Raw genomic sequence first — 14,417 nt, 5'->3', positions numbered from 1 at the left:
GTGTGATGGGCCTCTTGGCTCCGCCCCTTGCAACCATCTAGGCTACTTATAGGGAGTATTCAATTCGCTATATTTCTTATGTTATAGAATATTTATAATATTATTTCCAAAACTATTTATGAAAATAAATGATGTGAAATGAAATGCAGTGAAAAGTGTGCATCGGTGCATTAACTTAATGATGGTGAGGTATAAAGTATGTAGATGTTGCAAAACCGTATACTATTAAATTATTTAGTGTCTCAAATTATTTGAGACCTGGTCAGATCAGTCACGTCTTAGCTAACCATCCCCCCTCCCCTACTGCCATCCCCCCAATCCCACCTCCGGCTCATGCTTGCTCACTCACCTCACTCCGCTTCTATTCGTGGCTTCAGCGGCTAATATCCAACACACCTTGTTGGTGTTCCCCCTCCAAGCTATTCAAGAAACCCACCCTTTTCGATATCTCCTGTTCATTAGTGTTTTACATAGTCTCGTTTTTATTTTTTGTAATGAAATAATTGTAAACATTTGGAAAATATAATGACGTATGAAATACTGTCATTTGAGTACTATTTTTCCTTTCCAAAAAACATCCATCAGAACAATCTCATAATAACTGTAAGACATTGAAATCCCGAACATGAGGAGGTGCGGTGATAGAAGGAAAGGTGATGGGGGACAGGTGACATTGGGCGACATTAATTTAAGTCTTGACAGGTTCGTTTATCAACATTTATAAGGTAATGATAGTAATAACTTTACAGATAGCAGTGAATATCAATGATTGTAAGTTGCCATCACGCCTGGCACAAAGCATTATAGGGTTACTGAGATCATCTTTGTATATCTGCTTAATGCCTCACTATCATTTACGTTATAAATCCTGGTTCTCCCATGAGGTAACGTGGTACACACAGCCATGGACGAGCTGTATAACGCCAGTGGTCTTAACAGTCGTGTGTTTGCAGCCTTTGTGGAGGTTTATTTGGTAATTACGATTATCTACACTTAGGTAAGTGTTAGCCGAGGTCATTGTGTTTATCTATACGTTTGGAATAACTGTTCTAACATAATGTTGTGCACTACAATCTATGTATTATATACTTATCTATGTCAACGTTTGTAGGGATTGCGGCAGCAAACAAAGGCAGCTCTGTTGAGCATATACCTGAAAGGCTGCAAACACGATTGTCATGACCCCTGGCGTTACATACAACTCGTCCATGGCTGTGTGTGGCACGTTACCTCGTGTGAAAACCAGGATTCATAACGTAAACGATAGTTATACAGACCTTAACCAGATATACAAAGATAATCTCAGTAACCCTATAATGCTATGTGCTAGTCGCGATGGTGACTTACAATCATTGATATTAACTGCTATAAGTAAAGGTATTACTATCACCACCTTATAAATGTTGATAAGCGAACCCGTCAAAACTTTGATTAAGGTCATCCAATGTCACCTGTCCCCCATCACCTTTAACCCCCAACTTGTAATAAAATCCTTCTATCGCCGCACCTCATGTTCGGGATTTCAATGCCTTACAGTTATTATGAGATTGTTCTGCTGGATGTTTTTTGGAAGGTAAAATAATACTTGGATGACAGCATTTCATACGCCATTTATTTTCCAAATGTTTACAATTTTTCTTTACAAAAAATAAAAACGTGACTATGTAAAACACTAATGAACAGGAGATTTCGAAAGTGGTGGGTTTCTTAAACAGCTTGGAGGGGGAACGTCAACAAGGTGTGTTGGACTCTACCGCTGAAGCCACGAATAAAGGCAGAGTGAGTGAGCAAGCATGAGCCGGAGGGCAGCAGGGGGTGGCGATGGTGGGGGTGGGGGGTGGGGGCGCTGGGGGGATTGTTAGCTGAGACATGTCCGATCTGACCAGGTCTAAAGACTGTCCCCAAATAATTTGAGACTAAATATGTTATACAGTTTTGCAACACCTACATGATTTATACCCCACCATCATTATATTAATGCACTGATGCACACATTTCACTGCATTTCATTTCACATCATTTATTTTCACAAAGAGTTTCGGAAATAATATTATAGATATTTTATAACATAAGAAATATAGCGAATTGAAATACTTTCTATAAGTAGTCTAGATGGTTGTGAGGGGTGGAGCCAAGTGGCCCATCACACTCAAATACTGGTAACTCAACTAAGTTATGCCATAAATACAAATCCTGTAGTACTAGATTAGCATATCCAGTAATGCGTTCTTAGCATAGATTAATTAATAAAATAATATCCTTGCAAAGTTGATGCTTTAATGACTAATACAGCCCACGGCTACAAAACCTGGTGTGTAACATCTTTGTGACCAGATTCGAATATTATTGGTAATACATATAATTATGGTTCAGTCAATCTAGTGCACAAATAGATACAGCTTAGCACAAGTTGGTAGAGTAGCCATTTACGGTTTTGTGATCCTTGGCCACATCCAAATAGCATATCAAACATCTACCATTATTCAAATGTCATCCAGGCGATATAAGACAGAGAGAGAGAGAGAGAGAGAGAGAGAGAGAGAGAGAGAGAGAGAGAGAGAGAGAGAAAATACAGGTGCTTATAGGTTAATTAAAAAGGATATTTTCGTCAGAATAATATTAATATGAATAGTCAGTTCCATCAATATTTAAGGCATTTTTATTTAGAAAATGTGATAACGATTAAAAACAATACGTTGTGATAAGATTTCAATAATATTTTATTTTCAAAAAAATATATGATAACATGTTTCTTAAAGAAGAAGGTCTCAAGTACGTATATCCGTCAGATTAATAACTTAACAGGAATAAAAGCTCTCTCTCTCTCTCTGTCCATATATATTTCATTCAATATTGCATTTCTTTGCGAGAAAACCGTAATTTCCCTCCTCCTCCCTTTCGAACCATTCTAACTATGTACTGGGTCTGGTTGTTTGAACGTGGGCCACTTTCAGGGCAAGAAGGGCATGATCTCACCGAGCCAGGCCTGGCGGGGCGACACCGCTTTTGTAACTGGCTGTACATATACATATACACACCGGCATGTTTGCATACATATCTACATGTACATATTTACATATGCAGATGTGCTGCTGTACATATTTATGTGTAAACATATGCAAATGTACACGTGTGCATATGTGTGTGTGACACTCATTTCTCTAAATACTTCCTCACCCATCTCTTTTTCTTTTCTCTTATCCCTTCTCGTGGGCATTAAAACTGCTAAGTAAAATACAAAGGCTACTGCACCAGCAGGCATCCTGACGACAACTGAGGTCTGGACAAGAAACATTGCTTGCAAACAGTTTCTAAGCTGTTTGCAAACTGTTTACAAGCAGTTTCCAAGAAACTGTTTACAAACAGTTTGCAAACTTTGTTTCCAAACAATGTTTCATAGTGTGGTCAGGCCTTTCGAAATGTTATTTATTTAGAAGTATGCAGGAAAATAAACTGAGTAATCTAAAATAATGTGTCTAATGACAGTCTTGTATTACAATGTTCAATATATTACAGTTACCTAAAACCCTTTGAAAGCAGTCAATAATTGTTAAAAATAATTTGATTAAACTAACGAAATTCAATCATTTATATCAATGCACAGTTTTTGCAATAATATACGAATGTATACAAACAAATGTTGGCACACTAACACAATAATTATTTGGCCTATTCACTCTCATCGCCAAGAAAGAGAAAATTGGTCATCTTTGGTCCATTTGGTACTATCAACTATAAACTGTAGATGAACCTACATTTGATTTGCCACTACGCATATAGCCTGTGCCTATAAATATACATTATTGCTTGTAAACCATAATGGGAACTCCCAAAACACGAGGACAAATGGCAATTACTGGTTGGTAGATATTTTTGCAATTTATTTTCTCTCTGGTTTTAGACTTGTGTCTGTTGAGTAAGTTGTTGTACCAATCAGTTGTTGCAAAGTTCATGTTACTGTTAGATTAAGCAGGTCTTCTGACAGCACTGGCTCTTCCTCTTAAGAGGTACCTTAAATAAACCACAGTATCTTGTCTGTTTCTTAATAATTGTCCTTTTTAAATTTTACAGAAGAGAGCGAAAGTGGGAGTCAGAGTGGGGAAAGTAACGGTAGCAGCAGCAGCAGCCAAAGAAGCGGGGGGAGTGATACCAAATCTAGCCAGAATAGCCAAGCCTCTCTGAAAGGTAGCAGCAACAGCATGTCTGGTAGCGAGGATTTTGACAACACTGACTCATCAACTGACATTGAGGAGACTGAAGATTCTCAGTGCACTGTTAGGAGGAAAAGCAATAAAAGTAAAATTTCCTTCTCTTCCGACTCTTGCAATGGTCTCTCGGATTATGAAGTCGCAGCCGCACTGGGAGTTACTTCTGCTACGCCAGATTCCTCCAAGAAAAGAAGAGGAAGAAGAAAACTTTCGACCGCCAGTAAAAATGGAGGAAAACACTTAAACAGGGAAGATCAAAGTATCAGAGCGGATTCTTCGAACAACCATAAACCCCGTCATATTTCTAGTAGCCTGGAAGGTCAGCTGGATGACAGCATTGAGGGTCGTAGCAAATACCATAAAAAATCAAAAGTAGCTTTTAAGAGTAGGCCTAGTTCCGCCAAAAGTCTAAAGGCTAAACGTGTGAAGTCCAAAAGTAGACAGGGTACTGTTGACAGCTTCTACAGCCAACAGACTTTTACTTCTTCGGCCAGTGATAACCTGAGTGCTTCTGGCAATGTCACTGAAGCTTCTTATGGGAGCTCGTGGGAAGAAGATGAAGAAAAGGCAAACAAAACAGACACGAAAGGGGAAGATGAAAGCCAAGCAGACGATGACGTGGCCGACGAAGCTGATGCCAATGAAGAGAGCAAAGAAGAAGAGGGCATGGACACAGAAGGGGATGAAAATGCAGGAACGGCGTCGAGTGAAGTGGAGGAAGAAGTCTGCAGTGAGAAAGGAACACCAAGGGAGACAGAAGAGGATGAAGTAGAGTCAGAAGTTGCCAGCCAAGAGAGTTCCAATGCAGAAACAGTCAGAGAGAGTGAGAAAAGCGAAGGAAATTCCATCACTGAAGACGTTGGTGATGATTCTGACATTGTTGGTCTGTCGTGCAGCGAGGAGGAAATTATCGAAGAAAAAGAAGATGCAGGTAAATGAACGCCTTTAGAGAAAACAAAGTAAATGTCCGTGCTTCTGAACTCTAAATGTATTTTTAAAATTTAGCCGTTCATCTATAGAATGTATATATTTAATCATTAAAAAAATTGCCAAGTAACCTCTCATGTTCAGGGCTATAAGATTTGTTGTTGCCCAGTGTAGCAACAACAATTAATTTGTTCAGAAATCACCTTCCATCGGTTACTGACTGCTATTTAAGATTTCTAAATCAAGTATTCTGACTGGAAATATAAAATAGAAAAATTGAATTAAGGAAAGGTTCTTGTGCTTAACTATAGCAATAAAAAAACGATGTAGACAATGCTCGGAAATAAAGTACTTTATAGACTTTGTTTTTTAACTCTCTTTCTTCTTTTTTTCTTTTACTAAGGTATGCCGTAATCTTTTCATTGTATTTTATAAGACTGTTGAAGGTAATTATATGCTCAAATTCAGTGAGAATTCTCCACAAAAAAGCAACATAATATGTTTAGGTAAAAATTGGGCCATGGGCCTACTTCATTTCTGCTATTACGATTAGTGCATTAATTTTGTTTAAGGATCACATTAAGGTACCCTTAATGGATGGATACCCTCACCTGAGTAGTAATAACAACTTTTGGGTTGTGGACGGATTCACTCATGGTGAGTAACAATATTGTGCGCTGTCTATTTGGGGGAATCGGGCGGGAAAGAGGTGCCATTACTTATATAGCCCATAAATTCACCAATGGTAACTTTTACACTGTCTAAGATGAGAGACTGGGCGGCTCAGGAATTTACTGTCTAAGATGAGATACTGAGCGGCTCAGGAGTTTACTGTATAAGATGAGAGACTGGGCGGTTCAGAAGTCTAGCTGTGATCTAGACTTCAAGGGAGGATGTATTGGCTCTGTCTTACATGATGTCTTTTTTGTAAATTTGCTCATAAATGTAACAAGGGGTTGCTGTTGGTTTTAGTTCTTATCTTTTATGATAGTATGTCAGTTATAAATGTAATTTTGCAAAGTGCAACGAAATATTAGAAAAAAATGTTCACATCTAGAAATGCTACTGCATTTTCGTTCCCTTTAACTTTATGTAAATATTGTACAACAAATATGCTCAGAATTTGTTACTGATTTTATTTTTTTATGTGTTTTGATATTGTGTGAGCTGTAATTAAAATTTTTCCATATAAAATAAATTTATTTATTAGAAAAAAACATGTATAGCTTGGTAAAATTTACAATTGACTTGTAAAAGCGGTCCCACAAGAGGTTGTAAATAGTCATTTTCAACTTATCGTGGAAGGTAGGGAAAATGTTTTAGAATTTTATCTTACTCCATGTACATTGGCATAACTTCCTCTTTACATTGATGTATTTTTTCTTAAATTGGCCGACCCTAAAGTTTCCCGGGCTTGGGGTGCTGCACAATTGATTTTTACCTCGGCTCCTAAGTTAAGAAGACTGCTAAATCTACTCGATAATCAGTTCAAATATTCATGTGAGAATAGACTGCCCTGAAAAACTACCTAAAATAAAGTAGTATTCTGGATCACATGTTGTTTCACATCTTGTGGATGATACATAATATATTTATCTTTTATGCATTCAAAATTATAATGACATGGTTTATTAAGATATTGCCTCTAAGATATGAATCACTGTCTTCCTCTGAGGAAAGGGCCTCTGGGTTGGGCCCTTCCTTTTAAAGCTTCCTTTAAGAGACTGGCAAGCCTTGAGGGTTTTTGAGACCCATCCTTTTAGTTCTTGGGTCCTCTCCAGACCTTCTTCCCCAGCTGTTAGGATACCTGACCTCCTTTAAGGAAGCAGCCTCTGGGTCAGAGCCTTCCCCTCAAGGCTTCACTCAAGAGACTGTTGAGCCTTGGAGCCTTTTGGGCCCCATACTTGAAGTCCTTGGGCCTTCTCCAGGCCTGCTTCTCCAGCCTGGCAGGATACTTGCCTCTGTGTTGGGTCCTTCCCTTAAAGGGTGCCCTCAAGAGACTTGTGAGCCTTGGTGGGTTTTGGCCCTCATACCTAAAGTTCTTGGGCCCTCTCCAGGGCCGCTCCCCAAGCCTGGAAGGATACTTGCCTTCCTCCGAGGAAGCAGCCTCTGTGTCGGAACCTTCCTTTTAAGGCTGCCCTCAAGGAGGCTGGCGAGCCTAGGGGGCTCTTGTGCCCTATCCTTGAAGTTCTTGGCCCCTCTACAGGCCCATCTCCTCTTTCTAGCAGGACACCTGCCTACCTCCGAGGAAGCAGCGTTTGGGTCAGACCCTACACTTCCAGGGAGGGCCTTTACCATGCTCTTTGATTTCTCTTACCCTGCTTTTCAAATATGACACTTGTTCTCTCTGAAGGTTTCTAGAGGCAAAACAGCTCAATACATTATATATATATATATATATATATATATATATATATATATATATATATATATATATATAAATGTAAGGATTACATTGAATAAAGAATGTATGTATACATTCTGTAGTGTCATGCATGTAACTAGTAACTAGGCCAGAGAGCAAGGAAGTTAGGCAGGAAAGTTTAGCGTCGCATCTCAGTGTGTGAACACCTGGGGTCAGCAATGTTAATGCTGATGTTAATATCAACAATGCCTTCTTTGGGAGAATTGTGTTGAGTCCCATGAGAAGTCGTGCCTACGTGACTGACCCAGTTACATATTGTTAGTTCATCTATCTGTATCTTGATCAGTGTTTGCTATCCTATGATTTTGTAAAACTATTGTAAATCAGACTTCACCTTCTCATCTTAGCTTAAAGATCTATTAAACCTTCTTTGCATCTATCCACGATGTGAAATAGAAGAATATATCTTATATTTTGTACTATGTGTTTCAACGACTTACCCTCCACATCAGAAAGAAGCAATTGAACGAAACTTAAAGAATATCACAGTCAATGAGACTGAGTTAAGAATGAAGGGTATTTTACCAACTGACATCTGCTTTGCAGATCAAAAGAACACCCCAGTGCCTCATTGTAAATACAAAAATACGAGGGCACAATATATATAGATATATATATATATATATATATATATAGTCATATATATATATATATATATATATATATATATATATATATATATATATATGACAGGGGTTATAATTAATAATATATTTAATATGTTCATTGTGACATTTCTTGGAATGTGAAGACTGTTCACGTTTAACTTCCCATAGAGACAGAGCCGAAGCAACGACCTGATAAAGCTGATAAATGATTTCTGTGATGGCGTGATTCGAAAAGTGCATAGTTAGATGGGTCATGCTCACGAGTTCATGGGTCTTTTCCAAGTGCCTTTGAGAAACTGGCTGCGACCAGTAACGTGGGGCGTTAACGAAGTGTGCATTCATATGTGCATGTGTGCCTCTTCCTTTGATAATGGTGTCCTTAGCCAAGTCTATGGGGAGACTTTCAGAGACGTCTGTGGGAGAAAGGCAAGATGTTGGGGATAGCTCTTCGAAAGTTTATTTGTTTCTGTGCGTAATATTCTGAGTTGGAAATGGGTAAGTGTTACCTTACTTTAGCCAAAGGGGTGGCTTGTTGTCTGTTTGACATTTGTAAGAATGTTTAATCTTTAGCTTTGTCTTTAAACTTATGTGTGCTAACGAGTGTGTTTCTCCTGTCTTTGTAACAGCGAATCTGGCAAGGGGGGACCGAGGGTCCCGGGTGGAGAGATTGGTGTGACAAAGTACTGATTTAGACATTTTAAATGTTGGGGATTTAGATAAGTTAGTTAGTCTGTGAGACTTGGATTATTATCCTTCCATTGTTAAATAAACATTTATTTTTTATATAACTTTGACTCTCATTTTGATTACCTGTCAGAATGGAGAGAGAGGGGTTGTCGAGAGGGAGAGAGAGAGAGAGAGAGAGAGAGAGAGAGAGAGAGAGAGAGAGAGAGATTGTGTGTATCAGTTTGCCTACCGCTCGGGGTTCCACGTTTACCAAATAAAAACGAGATTCAGTTTGGTGGCGAGTTTTTTTTTATGTCTAGGTACGCTAATGAAGAGACAGGTGACCAGTTAAACATAGAGGAGTTATGATCATGTCACAGTTTTGTTGGCTTAGCGATGGTTTTCGAACGACAAAGCCCTTTTTGGGATTGTGGAAAATTATTAAATTGTTAGATTTCAGTTACTAAGTGAGAGAAAATGAGAAAATATCCGTCTGTTAACTGTAGTACTGAGCGAAGACAATTGAACTAGGGTCAGCAAATTCGCCCGTCGCGAGGTGCCTGCTGAGATGAGGACTCAGTCTGGCTTATGTGTGTGATATCGAGTGCATCCCGAGATGCCCGTGCGTGTGTTATTAGCGTGTCTTGCGCAAATTCCGTTTTTTTTTCTCATTATGAAGTGGTGAGTGTTAAAGAACATTTTGTGATCTTGGGGAGGGTTTTTGAAATAATTCAGTGTCATGGGACTGGTTTAAAATACCACATTTTTTTCCCCATAGTAGCAGAAAGTGACGTGTTTTCTTTATTGCGCAGGTTTAAAAGAGATGCATTTGTCTTTGTTTAGTGTATGCTTGTGTATGTTTTTCATGCATGCGAAACTGTGCTTGGATTGCATTTTTTTGGCTTGGAGACAGAGCGGCCACTCATTTTTACGGGCTCAGCAAATTTCTGCTAACGAATGCAGAAGGGCATTGCTTACCGGGAGGGTACTGCTACTACTACTGGTATACCTTGGGGGGATACTCAGACACTGTTCAAGGGGGGGTGTTCTATCGCTTGACTGGGGGGTGTTTCAACACCCGGTGGAGGGTGAAACTTTATTTTTCTCAGTGGGGGTGAACTACTACTTTTTTTTTTCTTTGTCGGGGTGTTGAGAGACGAATTTGCCCTTGAAAATGATTTTCCGATGCCAGGAAATCAGCTGAGAATGATTAGTTGATGATGTGAGGTGCCCGTAGGGTTTTCTTTTTTAGAAAAGAGATTTTCTATCCCTTGAATGAAGAGAAAAGAGAATTGAAATGCATGGGATGTGTGAAAGTTTTCCTTATGCTTGGGAAGGCTTTATTGTAATGGGGACACAGAGATCATTATTTTTGTTGTTGTGTTGGAGAAATTACTTTAAAATGGTGCTGAGTGGTGGTGAATGGTGGTGCCCGGTGCCGGTGAGTGGTGGTGATTGGTGTCGAATGGTGTTGATTTTGGGTGTGGCAATGGTGGTGTATACTGGAGAAATTGTGTTGATTGTGGGGGTTTGGCAATACTAGTGTATGTTAGGGGAATTGCACCCTTACTTGAGATCTTTGCAAGAGAATTATTATTGTGGAGAATTATTACTATTATTATTAATAATTGTTATTGTTACTTGAGATATGTCACGGGAGGGTCGCTTAAGTAGAATTATCATTACTTGAGACCTATTTTACGAGAAGTTTGAGATATTTCATGGTAGATTATTTTATAATTATTACAGATAATTATATCATGGAGAATTATTACAATGAATTTTGGGAGAAGTTTTGTGGTTAATTATTTGTTGAATTTTTATGACTTTGGAGAATATTTCAGTAGTTCATGAGAGATGAATCTGGCTGAATCTTGGTGAGTTGTGATGAGTTTTGCATTAACATTGGTGATGTTTTTTATACTAATACTAGTGATTTTGATGATGGCAATTCTGGTGATACTACTGATGATGATATTTCTGATACTGTTTTTTTTATTTACTAATACGGGGGATAATTCACAATGCCGTTGATTTTTCTTTTCTCCTTTTTTGGAAGTTAGCCATCGCTGTCACAAGTTTCTTTATCATGGGTGAATTTGAATTTATTTTTTCTCTCCAGTTTGTGTGAATATTTTTTTTAATTTCTTAGTTCGTGACTTAGAGTCATTGTTCGGGAGCGTGTTTGTGTTTTCAGCTGTTTGATGCTGCAGAGAGATTTATGGGAGAATTTTTGCATTTTTTTTGAATGCATACGTAATGGCACTATATTTTTTTTTCTCTGGATATTTATGTTCCAGAAATTGTGAGTTTCTTGCACAATACATTTGTTGTATTTGTGACAATTTTGCCAGAGATAGGAAATTTGGCTAAGTTTCTAGTGGCTTATGTCGTAGTGCATGTGGAGAAGTCTTGGCTAAGACACTTTGAATTTGGAGTTTTATTATAATGTGTTGTGGCACATTGGTGATTTTTTTCTAGAATTTCCTAGACATTTTTATTTGCCGATTTTTTTCCCTTTTTCAGCAGTTATGCTAAGGAGAGAGTTTATAGTTTTTGACTATAACATTGAGTTATTCTCTGGAGAATTGAAGGTATATTATTTGGAGTTATAATTTGAGGTATAATATATTGGAGATATATTTTGGCCATTTGATGTTTGCCTATAGTGGTGAGAGCTATGTTTAGTTCAATTATTTTGCAGCCATCTTTGTTGCAAATGGAGACACTTTTGAGGAGATATATGGGGCAATATTTGTGAGTGGGTCAGCTGGATGCTTTGAGTGCACATTTTTTTGGAGATGGGATTTCATTTTTTGATTATCCTGCTTGGAGATATATTTCTTGGAGCCTTGTTTTATTCCACATGGAGTTATTGGTGAAATAGAGGTAAGTATTTTTATTTGCCGAAATAGAGGTGAATATTTTTTTATTCCTGGAGTGGTGTTTTTTTTTTATTATTATGTGGTTATTGGAGAAATAAGAGGGAATATGGTGTGGGTGTGGTTACTAATTAAATGGAGGGAATATTTTGATCACTGGAGTGGTTTTATTATTAATATGGTGAAAAATATGGAGGTGGAACTGATCTTTGGAGGGTGACCTTTTATGTGGTTATGATTTTTGAGTTTAATTTCTCTGGGAGTTTTTTTTTCGAGCCTAGAGAAGATTTCTGTGGTTCTTTCTTTTTGGTTTCGTGACTATTTGGAGGCGAGTGGCATTACTGCATTGTGGTCCTTTGGAGATATTGTGCATTTTTATGTTCACAAGTGTGTTATTTTTGGAGGCATATAATTGCTGAATTACGAGTCTATCGTAGCTTTTTTATCCCGAATAGGTGATATTTTTTTTATATAATTGGGCAGTGTCATGTGAGAGATATGTTTTCGAGACAGTCTCTGAACAGCTTAGTCATATCCTAGAGTTAATTTTGTGAAATGTGCTTACTTCGTTTCATTTAGACCATTTTTTTTGGAGAATGATGAGTTTCCTAACTTGCGTGTCTGACTAGACATTTTTTGTGCCACAGTTTGAGCACAAGTCTGCTGGTGGATTTTCTGCTGAAACCACTGTGATGAGTCCGATGTGTTGATTCCTTTCCTCTGGTGGTGATTGCTCAGAGTTTTGCAATATCTGGAAATGTTGACAATAGCATTTCACGAAAGTGCATGGGTAAGAGTTTGCTTTCTGGCCGTGTAGGTCGATAAAAGTTCCGATGTCAAAATTGCCGTAAATATACATGGGGCATTTCTTAGATAAAAACGCTGGATTATGTGTATTATGCATATATTATGTGTTTTGTGATAGGGGAATCTACTTGTGATTATCTTTTTTTTTATTTTTCTTCCTTTTCCTATGAGAGATGTAATTGGGGGATTTAGTTTTAAATAGTATTTCTTTTTGGATGGGTGATGTAATTTATCGGGAGTTGTAATTTACATAAATGGGTGTTTGACATTAAGTCTCATTGTAATTAATCATATGAGCAGTAAAGGGGTTTTTGCTGTTAAACATTGGAGATTTTTACTGATTTTGTGAGTTGCTATAATATCAGAGTTTGAGAGAACATTTTTGATTTTTTGGGTCTGGGCTTATTAAGTGATCTTTTTTTCTTGGGCCCGTTACTTTTTTTTCTTTTTTTTCACTTATGAGAACATTCAAGTTTGAAATGTGAGTGCAGAAGTCCGTGGAATTACTGTGAGTTCTGGATTGTGTGTGTGCTGATGTGTGAATTTGGAGAATTGAGTTAGAGAACTTGATGTTTTTTTTTTCCTTTGCGAGTTGTCATAATGACTTATGATTTAGTGATCATGTTAAATGGAGTTAATTGGGAGATGTTCAGTTAGTATTTCTGACTTTTTGAGATCATTATTTGATAGAAGTAGTATGTCTGGGGTTAATTTTTTTTGATTGACCAATGACTTGACTGACATACATACACACCAAAAATCGTCGTTCCCTGACGCTAGCAAGACGTCCACCAGCCGTGCAGAGATTGCTGTCGTTTATCCAGGGTGATTACGAGAGTTTCTACGAGTCTACAGAGTTCTACAGCGGTTTTTCGTCTACAGAAGCCGTTAGAAGTCTTCTACAAAGAGGGAGGCCATTCGCCTTCCTACAGCGTGCTACAGTCTGTTCTGGAAGTTGCAGACAAAAGAGGGATATTCAAGAATCCAAATTGACAGAATATTCAGTGTCATTTGAGATGAAGCGTGATAAGACTTTACTTTATAATGCCAGAGACGTGCAGTTTTTATTATTTATGTTTTGAGCTGGCCAATGTTTTCTTATATGTATGAGCTCTTTTGTTTGACCATTTGCTAGGCGGGAGCTAGCAATTTTGCGTGGCCGAGCTTCTGTGACAGGGGATATAATTAATAATATATTTAATATGTTCATTGTGACATTTCTTGGAATGTGAAGACTGTTCACTTTTAACTTCCCATAGAGACAGAGCCGAAGCAACGACCTGATAAAGCTGATAAATGATTTCTGTGATGGCGTGATTCGAAAAGTGCATAGTTAGGCGGGTCAATGTTCATGAGTTCATGGGTCTTTTCCAAGTGCCTTTGAGAAACTGGCTGCGACCAGTAACGTGGGGCGTTAACGAAGTGTGCATTCATATGTGCGTGTGCGCCTCTTCCTTTGATAATGGCGTCCTTAGCCAAGTCTATGGGGAGACTTTCAGAGACGTCTGTGGGAGAAAGGCAAGATGCTGGGGATAGCTCTTCGAAAGTTTATTTGTTTCTGTGCGTAATATTCTGAGTTGGAAATGGGTAAGTGTTACCTTACTTTAGCCAAAGGGGTGGCTTGTTGTCTGTTTGACATTTGTAAGAATGTTTAATCTTTAGCTTTGTCTTTAAACTTATGTGTGCTAACGAGTGTGTTTCTCCTGTCTTTGTAACAGACGATTCTGGCAAGGGGGGACCGAGGGTCCCGGGTGGAGAGATTGGTGTGACAAATTACTGATTTAGACATTTTAAATGTTGGGGATTTAGATAAGTTAGTTAGTCTGTGAGACTTGGATTATTATCCTTCCATTTTTAAATAAACATTTATTTTTTATATAACTTTGACTCTCAT

At 38.1% G+C, this 14,417-nt stretch overlaps 1 protein-coding gene across 2 annotated transcripts in view; it reads left to right on the top strand.

Annotated features, from left to right (window-relative positions):
- The window catches only part of LOC135224492 (glutamate-rich protein 3-like), a 28,227-nt gene extending 22,238 nt beyond the window's left edge, over positions 1-5,989 (top strand). For both annotated transcript variants that reach the window (XM_064263502.1, XM_064263503.1), the window contains exon 8: positions 4,072-5,989. In XM_064263502.1, the coding sequence (XP_064119572.1) occupies positions 4,072-5,147 (1,076 nt within the window). In that variant the 3' untranslated portion in view covers positions 5,148-5,989. The remainder of the gene's footprint in view (positions 1-4,071) is intronic.
- Positions 5,990-14,417: the final 8,428 nt, after the last annotated feature.

Source organism: Macrobrachium nipponense, chromosome 12 (assembly GCF_015104395.2).
Source record: "Macrobrachium nipponense isolate FS-2020 chromosome 12, ASM1510439v2, whole genome shotgun sequence".
Lineage (NCBI taxonomy): Eukaryota > Metazoa > Arthropoda > Malacostraca > Decapoda > Palaemonidae > Macrobrachium > Macrobrachium nipponense.
Note: the sequence above shows the minus strand (reverse complement) of the source record. Positions and strands in the feature narration are given on the sequence as shown.